At 44.8% G+C, this 9,893-nt stretch overlaps 1 protein-coding gene across 2 annotated transcripts; it reads left to right on the forward strand.

Annotated features, from left to right (window-relative positions):
• The first annotated feature begins 1,580 nt into the window (after window positions 1-1,580).
• MALSU1 (mitochondrial assembly of ribosomal large subunit 1) lies at window positions 1,581-9,893 on the forward strand. 2 transcript variants are annotated; one of them, XR_010069849.1, is made up of 5 exons: window positions 1,581-1,804; window positions 3,729-3,907; window positions 6,978-7,059; window positions 8,274-9,312; window positions 9,427-9,893. XR_010069849.1 is itself a non-coding variant. In XM_063325007.1 (4 exons), the coding sequence occupies exons 1-4, from the start codon at window positions 1,609-1,611 to the stop codon at window positions 8,450-8,452; spliced, it is 636 nt and encodes a 211-aa protein (XP_063181077.1). In that variant the 5' UTR covers window positions 1,581-1,608; the 3' UTR covers window positions 8,453-9,893. The 2 variants fall into 2 exon arrangements, 1 of the variants encoding a protein (XP_063181077.1); XM_063325007.1 differs by having other exon boundaries at window positions 8,274-9,893.

Genomic DNA, 9,893 nt, shown 5'->3' on the forward strand with positions numbered 1-9,893 from the left:
AACATCAAAGAATGACATCAAACATAAATGTACAACATCTTTACAAACCCCATCTTTTCAAATATGTCATGAAGGGAAGCAGAAACCTTAGTTGGGTAACAAGTTTGTTAAAAATGACTTTAAAAAAATGAAGTATTATTTTGAACTGCATGTTTTGTTCCTCCCCCCTTTTCTTCTTGAATGGCTATTATAGCACACAATTAAAAGACTCACCAGATGTAACATTTTTTCTTACCGAAAGTAGTACTAAGCTGAAACTAAGGCTAAAACACACCAACCCCTGAAGGAATTGTAGAGGAGTCTAACTAAACTTTGCAAGAGACATGCAGATACTGTGGCCTATTACTATAACTGACCACCTCCACCATTGTACAGCATAGTCAAATTTCCTTTAAAAATAAAGCTTTTACCACTACATGTCTTTATAATTCACAAGATTATGCCTTTTAAGTCTTAATACCATTGTTTTACCACCATACTCAGTGAGGGAGGGGAAAACAGTCTGAACAGTTAATTCTTTTATTTTACTGTCAATGTCCATGCCAACATCTCCAAGGGAAGGGAGTGAAGGGAAACACATTTTACTCACAGGTAAATACAAACATTTGAACTTGCCTATGTCATAGCTTTTTCACGGAACCACACAATGGTTCGGGTTGGAAGGGACCATAAAGATCACCTAGTTCCAACCCCCTGCCCTGGGCAGGGACACCTCCCACAGGACCAGGCTGCTCAAAGCCCCATCCAGCCTGGCCTTGAACACTTTCAGGATGGGGCACCAACGGCTTCCTTGGGCAACCTGTTCCAGTGCCTCACCACCCTCACAGTAAAGAATTTCTTCCCGATATCCAATCTAAATCTACCCTCTGTCAGTTTGAGGCCGTTACCCCGTGTCCTACCATTACACTCCCAACAACATTCTCCACAGCAAAGCAAGAATAACAAGACTACCATCCTGCGCCCATTAACACTATGTGGGAATTATACAACTGTAAAATACACTTTCCCAAGAAAAATGTATTCATTTCAAACTAGCTGCAGCTTTTTAGGCAAAACCATGGCATTTAAGAGGGGGCACAAGGCATGAACTGGGATTAGGGGTTATACGCCAGCACCCAGGTGTTGTGTCTGCACCTCTTGGGCTCCCCAACAAACCATCACAGCGGAGCACTGGTTGCTGCTGTCCAGGCCCCGTCCCTCACCCTTTTTACCGCCACGCGGCTCTGACACCCCTCAAAGAACACCGACGGGAAGCGCAAGACGCGGACGGGGGAGGCGAGGCCGCGCCATTGCCCGCCCCGGGCGTTCCCATCTACACACCCAAACCCCCACACCGGACTCTCCGCGGGGCTCCCCAGGGCCGAGATACGCCATCAGCGCGGCGTACCCGGAGCCCGGCCGCCAGCGCAGGTGCGGGACCGGACCGACAGCGCCCGCCGCCTCAGCCCGCCACCGCCCCGGGACCGCCACCGCGCACGCGCCCAACGACCCTGCCCGACCGACAACAGAACGCGCCAATGAGGTGAGAGGAGCGCCTCCGCCGCTGGCCAATGGCCGGGCGGCATGCCGGGGAGGGGCGGGCCGCGGTGCCGGAGCGGGGCGGCGGGCATGTGGCGGGTGGTGTCGGCGGGGCGCCGGCTGTTGCCGCCTCTCTGCGCCGCGGCGGGGGGCGCCCGCCGGCCGGAGCCGCCCTCCCGTCTGGCCGGGGCTCCCCGCGGGGGCTGCGCGGCGGTGCGAGGCGCGGGAGGCGGCGGAGCCGGGGCGCTGGGGGCGGTGACGGCGGCGGAGCAGCGCCAGGCGGCAGGTAGGGCCCAGCGAAGGGTGACCTGGCCGGGGGGCCGAGCTGCCGGGGTGAACCAGCGAGTCCTCTCGGTCGTGGGCCTTCTGACTTCCCGCTTGGTATTTCGGTCTGGTTCTCTCGTGGTTGTTAAGCTTAATCGAGGTGTTCTCGGAAGGCTCGCAGCGGGTGAGGGAGCCCGTGTGTCGAGCAGGCCTTCCCCCGGGCAGGCCCTCCCCTGCTAGTAAGGCGCTGCTCAGGCTCCCTCAGAGCTGGTAACTCTGCGGGTGCGAAACGCTGGTTAACGTGGTGTCACGGGCTGCGTTGCCAGGTAAGGCGCTGGCCTGGCAGGCTCAAGTGTGGTCGTGAGGTGGCAGGTCAAGGTGGCCGCCGACCCGAAGGCCCTCGGCTCTGCCCAGTGCTCTTCTGGCTCTGTGAAATGTAACGCCTCGGGAAGAACCTAACTGTTTGGGACTCATGGAATCTCATTCTGCAGCTGTGAGAGGATCCTGGAGCTGCCTAGCGCCATGGAATTGCCCTCACCTTGTCTGGGACCACAGGCCTCAGGGTCATGGCATTTGTACCGAGCCAGCATCACCTCCTAAATCCCGCTGTAAAGCAGGGAGGCGGTGGCTAGCGTAGGCTGAGCCTGTGTGTAGATACATACAGGAACTTTTTTGAGGATACTGGTGCTGAGTATATCTCTGATGTACGCCCACAAAGAAATTTCCCTGTATAGATAACAGTTTTAGTGGCACGATGGCTGGTTACGAGTATACGCAGAGCTGGTTTGTCGTTGTAGCTGTTCTGCAAGTCTTCTCTAGCCTGGATCTGAGCATGACGTTCAGTGTGGCAGAGTGTGCCTGGGGTTGTTTAGACCATTCATTCTCTAACTAGGCACTAGAGACTTCGCATGTGGCCACCAGGCAAATATTTAACTTTTGTAACCACTGCATCTGGAGGAGCTGTGGCCACTGCTAATTTTCTGCATGTGTGACCACAGCAAAAGTTGAAAGAGTGCATGAGTCCCTAAGCTCAAAGGCTTTCATTTACAGAGATCTGATCCAATTTCATATCCCCATTCATGCATATAATTATGTGTAGCTATTGTTCTTTTGTTTGGCTTTTTCTTTATATTAGTAAATATAAAGCTCAGCTTTGTGCTGATGCTGGGTCTGCCCTAACGTTAACTTTATAGCGGCAGGCACGCATTGCTGACAGATTCAAATTATGCCTTAAGTATGCACACAAGTTGCATCTAGCTAATTAGGGCAAATTAGAAATAAACTGATTTCATGGTGTGAACAGGAGGTAGTTGCACTAATTTACCAGTTTCTAAGCTGACTTGCTTAAACAGCTGAAGGACTAAAGCTTTGTCTACAGTATCGTAATCCTCTGGCAGAACAGGGTAGGGAAAAAGACAAAAAGTGGCTTTACTCAGTATGGAGTTTAAAAGTACCTTCACACTGCATCACATCAGCTTCACTTCCAATGTATTGATTTCATCTACTTAAGACTTTCAAGTAATTTCATCACTATGTATTATTACAAGCCTGTTGAAAAGCATTGTTCTGAAATGTTTTTAATTTTGTCTGTTGAAGTACTTAAGTTTCATTCATCTTAATTGACAAGTATCTGATGACAGTACTGTTAAGTACTAACAACAAGAAATAAGTTACCTAAAAGAAACTTTGATGTCTGCTAACTGCTATATCTAGTGATAGAGCGTTATTTACCAGAAGAGTGCTTCATTCTCAACTTTGATGGTTTTAAAAATTATTTTTAAAAATCTGCAGTTCATGTTGCATTATCAGTATCAGACCAAACTCCACAGTGAGTGGCTAGCTTAGGCTATTATTCAGTCCATTGCTATTTTATGTTTTCTTAAGGGGTTGATTTTTGCAATTAAAAAGATAAATTGCCACTGTATCATTTTTTTTTTCTGTTCCAGAGACTGTTCTTCCAAAGTTCAACATTGATTTTGTTGTGGCTCTGCTGAGGCAGGAAAATGCTAAAGATATCTGTGTCATCCAGCTCCCTCCAGAAATTAAATACTGTAATTATTTTATAATTGTGAGCGGATCTTCAACACGACATCTCCATGCAATGGCACATTACATGCTGAAAATGGTAAGCCAGTTCCTACTGCACTCTCTGAATTTTGGGGAATGGTTTTAAATGTTGTGAAAGGAATTTCCCCAGGATTGCACGTATAGGAGTGTACGAGGCAAAATGAAACTAATTATCCTTACGTCATTTAGTTGTGAATGCATCTAGCAACTAACCGTGCTTTTTTGCTTTAGTGGTACTACTCAAAATGTAGAGAATATATTTTAAAAACAGATCTCTGCATTTAGAACAGTGATGACATTAACACAATTCAGTGACTAGAACAAGAGTGATGTGAAAAGTGGATGCAAGTCACGATCACCATTTGTGTTCCATCCAGCAAGCTTCATGGCTATTCCCACTCATTCAAAATAGCTTAATCTGACTATTCTCAAACCCTAACCCCTAAAATTTCCAGGGTCTCGGGTATATTTTAAGCCTGGCAAAAAGATGGCATGTTATGAGGCACAGAATCCCTGATCCCTTCATGGGCTTACTAAAGCAGACTGCTAGTTAATAGACACCATCCTGTGCATGCACGGGAGAGAAGGAGAAGCAGCAGCAGCCATCCTTGCATGGAAATCTTGCGCTGTTTGGCTTTGGCGGAATGTGAGCTTTTCACTACAAAAATGGAGGTCAGAATAAAAATACCAGTAGAGCTTAGGGATAAGGATCAGACTCAGGGGAGGGTGAAATTCTCTGTCCAGAAAAGAGACAGCAGACTGTTGGAAAACACAGTGTGAGGAATATGACTAGCCTTCATCTCAGTCAGCTGTCTGTACTCAACTTATAGTTTGCCTTCTCTTCACACACTTTCTTTCCCTTCCTGACCCCATTTTTCCTTTGGCTCTTAGTTTTACTTTCTTCCTTCCAGTCCTCTTGGTTTCAGCTGTGAGACTTGAGGGGGAGTTGGTATTGCTTTTTAGTGCCTTTCTGAGCAGGTGAGGGGAGTTTCTTGTCTTCTCTGCAGGAACTGATGCATCTTTGCAAACTAAAATTTTGCCTCAAGCTAGAAGTTGTATTAGTGTGATTTGGGTGTACTGAATTGAAGTGCTTAATATGTACTACATTATTTGCAGAACTTGTTAGTCTTAAATCAACAGCTCTCCATCTCCCCCAAACCAGGAGAGATCAGTGAATACCACCCCACCCGCAAAAAAACACGCCTGTGCTACAACTGGCTGCTCCCTCTGGTGGCTGCAAGAGCAGCTCTTCTGCAAGGGCAGAGCGTCTGGGGAGAAGTGGTGTCCTCCTGGGCATCCTGAGAAACCAGGAAGCCTGGCCAAGTACTCAGAGTGGCTGAGCTTGCCTGGCATTGAAAGTTTTCTAGGCAATAAGTAAACTGAAGCTTAAGATGTCAAGCAGAGCAGGTGCTTGGGAGTGGTCCTAGGCAGCTGACTGGCTTTACCGTTACCATACCTAAAACGTTACGGTAATGCATGATTTACACTAAAATGCAGAGGTGCCCATGTGTAGCATGAGGTCTTCCTGCTTTTCTTCCAGGAGCTTGCAGATGTTAAAGTCTCAACTACTGCTTACCCCTTCCCATCTGGTTTCGTGTTAGAGGAGGAAACGAACACTTGGCTTCATTATAATCTGTTCACCATTACACAGCCTTTAAAGGCGAGGCTGAAGGAAACCTGTAGTGGAAATCTGCCTTTCTACCTCTATTAGATAGCTGATGGCAGTGCACATGGGCTCTTTAGTATTTTAAGCAGACTTTCAGAGAGTCTTTGACAATTACCTGCTTTTGAGGATATCTCACAAGCTATTTTAAAGAAAGGAAGGTAGAACTAGTTCTGAATTACATTTTTGAAAGTTCTCCATTCTGTTTTGCCGACTGGGGCCGTTGTCCATCAGCTAGCACTGTGTGGGAAGGACCAGGAACAGTTGCATTTTGTGATAATTGCATTCACAATGGGGAAAAAAGTGGGACTTACTTGCTAGCCAGGCATGCTGTTAGAACCTGTTATTTTGGTTTTTGTCTTTTCATGGCAGAAAGAACTGTTAGAGCCATGCGGTCTCACTCTCTGTTTCCTCGTGGCCTTGTGCTGAAATAAATGTTGTTTGGCTTGTTTTTTAATTTCAGCTTGAAAAAGGTTTCCATATTATCTTGATTAACTGATCAATAAATAGAAATGCTAGAAATAGAATACTAGGAATAAAGTAGAAATTTGAATAAAGGAGCTCTGTGAAGATGCAGTTGGCTTCACTCCATTATTTTTTTCCCTATTGCCGCTTCTTGTAGAGAACCAAGTAGGTTATGGACAGTTCCAATAGTGACAGTACTTAAGCCTCTACTTGTCAAACTTCTTCAGCTCTGGTGGGTTCCATGTTCTTTACATACTAGATGGGGAGAGCTGAGCCTCTCAAGCTGGCATCTGTGAAAGCCACCATGTTGCATAGGGAACCAATTACCTTGCCCTAGCTGAGTGTTGCATTTGTGCTTTGAGCTGCCCCCTCTTCTCTCTCAGAGTGGTTCGTAGCTTGGAAACCTGTGTGCGGGTCTTGCTTTCCCCGCATCTTGCAATGAGTGTTGAGAGCGTGGACTCAACAGACAGGAGGCTTGTTTAAATGCTTTCCTCACAGCATGGGTTGAAACTTGTTTTCTTCCCCCGCCACTTCCATCTGAGAAGAGGATAAGCTTGGCATCTCCATTTCTGCATCCTTACCTAGCCAATCGAAAACAACAATGAAAAGTATCCGAAAAGAAATAAATCTTAGCAGTAATGGCAGCTACAGGGAACCGGTAACTGAAAGACTACTTTAATGCAAAGCCATTGTATTCATTATTCATCCTGAGAAAAAATGGACACCTATAAAATTCATGGATAACTTTATGGGAATTCTGAGCATTAGGATTCCACCTTTGATCCTAAATCCCATTGAGAAATCTGTACTGATTTTCCAGTGCTGCAAGTGTATATTTTTTTTTTTTTTTTAGGCAGACCCCAGAACCGGTGTGAAGTAATGTAACCCATTTAAGATTTAAACCAACTCTAGACAGCTCATCGAAGTCCAGCTTATCTGTTAATTTGAGTGCTTTTAAGTAAATGCAAGGTATTTAATTTTCTGCCTTTGCTTCTTTCAGTACAAGTATTACAAAGAAGAAAATGATCCTCATACTCAGATTGAAGGGAAAGAAACAGATGACTGGCTGTGCATTGATTTTGGTAAATATTTGTGAATCTGACGAGTGTGACGTTCTGCATGAGCTCTTTGTTGAAGGACGCATCTCACTGTGAATCCTGGTTGCTGTGGAGAGTTCATAATACTCTGCTGTTTTGGAATTCCAGTTGTTGTTGCTTGAACTCATTGAGATATTAAAAAATTTTCACTAAAGATCGTTGGCACTGAGAAGAAAGCAGTAACTACTCTTCAGTGGCCAAAACAGGTCTTAATAAATTGAAGATAACAGTAGTGGAAAGAGAAAAGCTACTTCAGTCAATTTTCTCAGGTTTCTGTAATCCCTGTTTGGGTGAGCGGGGGCTCTTTCTATGCTGCCCTAGTAGTGAACCACTGAACAGATTTTTCCACTGTCCAGGTCATACCATGACACGGGGTAAAACCTTAGTCCTAAGAAATTGAGTTGAATTCTTTATTCTTCAAGTGTGAAACTCTCTGCACAAACATGAAAGACTTTGCATTCAGAAAGCATTTCTCCTTCGCTGCTAGCTCTAGAATCTCACCCTCTAACTCTGTGTGTTGGCTTAAAAGAGAGCATGGGTGGGTGAGGAGCGCTGCAGCCAGTAATGTTAAGCCTTGGTTACTTTACTGTCAATGATTTTGATAGTTATAACTGAAAACCAATTGACATTTAAAGGCATAACTAGAAAAAATGTGCATTAGAAGTACACTGGAATTAACGTTCTCTACTATTGTTTGCACAGAATTAATGAAAACCTGTAAGAAAAACCCTACTACATCAAAGTTTGAACCCCTTTCCTTATAAAAAGCAGCTGAGCAGCACAGCTAAGGAAAATTACTTGGCTATAGCTGAATATTGTTGGTAATATAGGAAAGCTGAAAGTCCCTCTGTAACCTTACAAAGGAGACTCTTTCAACTGAAATTTCTTTTGATTTACTTCCTTCTGCCCCCTAGAAGTCATAACTTCTTTGGTCTGGAGTCTTGTGATAGTGTTTTAATTTAAACCAGAGTATTGTTCCTCTCCTTCTTCTGGCTGTAATCTTGGAGTCTTTTGAAGGCCCGACCAATTCCTAACACTGTTCAAGAACTGGAATCTGCAACTTAGGAAGAGACCTGCATCAGCTGACCTGTTATATCTAGCCAGAATGGAGGTGGAAGACTTGAACTCTTTGTGCAGCTGAAAGTGTAGTAGTGCTCTACAGTTCACGTTGATTAATTGTGAATTTCTGTTCTGTGCAGGTAGCATAGTGACACATTTCATGCTGCCAGAGACACGAGAGGCTTATGAATTGGAGAAGCTGTGGACTCTTGGTTCCTACGATGACCAGCTAGCACAGATGATTCCACAGTCGCTGCCAGAAGACTTTATATTTGGACTGACTCCTAACAGCAGTGATCATCTTGAGACAAGAACTTAATGCAGCTGCTGAGTGGAAAGAGAAGGGAGTCTGCCTTCACAGATCTGAGACACACAGTTTTGATTGCTGATGTAACAGACACTACAGTTGATCAGTACAAAACAATGTATTTATTGGATATGCCTAGGTAAAGCTCTGAACAAGCTACAAAAATTATCAGAATCATTAAGGTTGGAAAAGACCCTTAAGCTCCAGTCCAACCATAAAATGTCAAAGAAGGAATCCTATCGTAAGGGAGCTTCCTAGGGGGGTCATGGTTTCAAGGGAGTTTGCAGTGAGAAGAGAGGGGCAAAGACAGCTACTTACCCTGAAACTCATGCTCAGTCTAGTACCTTTGAAAGACCTGCTTGTAGTGGTAGTGCAAAAAAAGACCGGAGTGCTGCAATGAAAAAACTGTATGTGAAATAGTACAGTTTTGATGAGGCTTCTTATATTAACCCATTTGCTTCTGGTCCCGATTGAAGCAAGTCATGCTCTGAGTTGAAGGAGGAGAGAAAACTGACTGGTGTTGCTGAGCACATAAAAGCCAAGAGCAGCAGTGACAAATAAATGTGTCTTGAGTTAACAGAACAGTAAGTCAGTTTTTCAGTCAAGGCCAATCTGTTTTTAATAATTAAAAAAAAAAAAAAAAAAAACTGAAGAGCTTCAATTCCTTGTCTTCATGTTAAAACATTCAGCTTATTCTAAGTCTGCAGTTGGCTCCTCTCCTAGTTTTCCTCTCCCTAGTTTCTGGAAAAGGACACTGAGGCAACATGCTATGGCAGTGGAAACCTTCAGCGCCTTTGAAGTGGGCAAGAGTGGTTCTCAAGGAAGCCCTCAGTCACTGAGCGTTACTTGCTGCTAATGGACTGGTCAGCACGGTGAGAAGTCGCCGCGCAGGGTGTTCTGCTGCACGGTCTAATAACCAGTTAGAAGAGCTTCAAGATGGTACGAAAACATGGCTGTGTAAAGCAAGATGCTTTTCTCTCCTACAGGACAGGACTTTCATCACTAGATTAGGATCTCTTCCTTCTGGAGAAGCTTGCTCTGCCGTGCATCGGGATCCTGAGGATAGTCACCTTTTCCCCCATAGCTCCACAAACTACTTCAAGCCCTCGCTGCATCTCTTCCCTGCACAGCAGCTGCTGCTTGTAATGCTCAAAGAAAGTGACCTTCTTTTTTCTGCCTGTGGTTGTTGTGTTTAGGGAGAAGGGGTGTGTGTGTTTGTTTGTTTAAAAGAATAAATCAAACCAAAACAAATGAAAAAAAACCTCCCTCATTTCAGCCCGGTCATGTTTTCCTGCTGTGTGTAGCCTCTCTTCTTTCAGGAATAACTGTCCCTGAGTTCACCTGCTCTTTGATACCAGGCAGCATAGTTCTGCAAATTAAGTAAGGAGAGTTAATTAAATGTGGTTAAACTATGCAGATAAAGCATCTTTGCCCAAAAAATAAAGGTATTGGT

The sequence above is a fragment of the Chroicocephalus ridibundus genome, chromosome 2, assembly GCF_963924245.1.
Source record: "Chroicocephalus ridibundus chromosome 2, bChrRid1.1, whole genome shotgun sequence".
In the NCBI taxonomy this organism is placed as follows: Eukaryota; Metazoa; Chordata; class Aves; order Charadriiformes; family Laridae; genus Chroicocephalus; species Chroicocephalus ridibundus.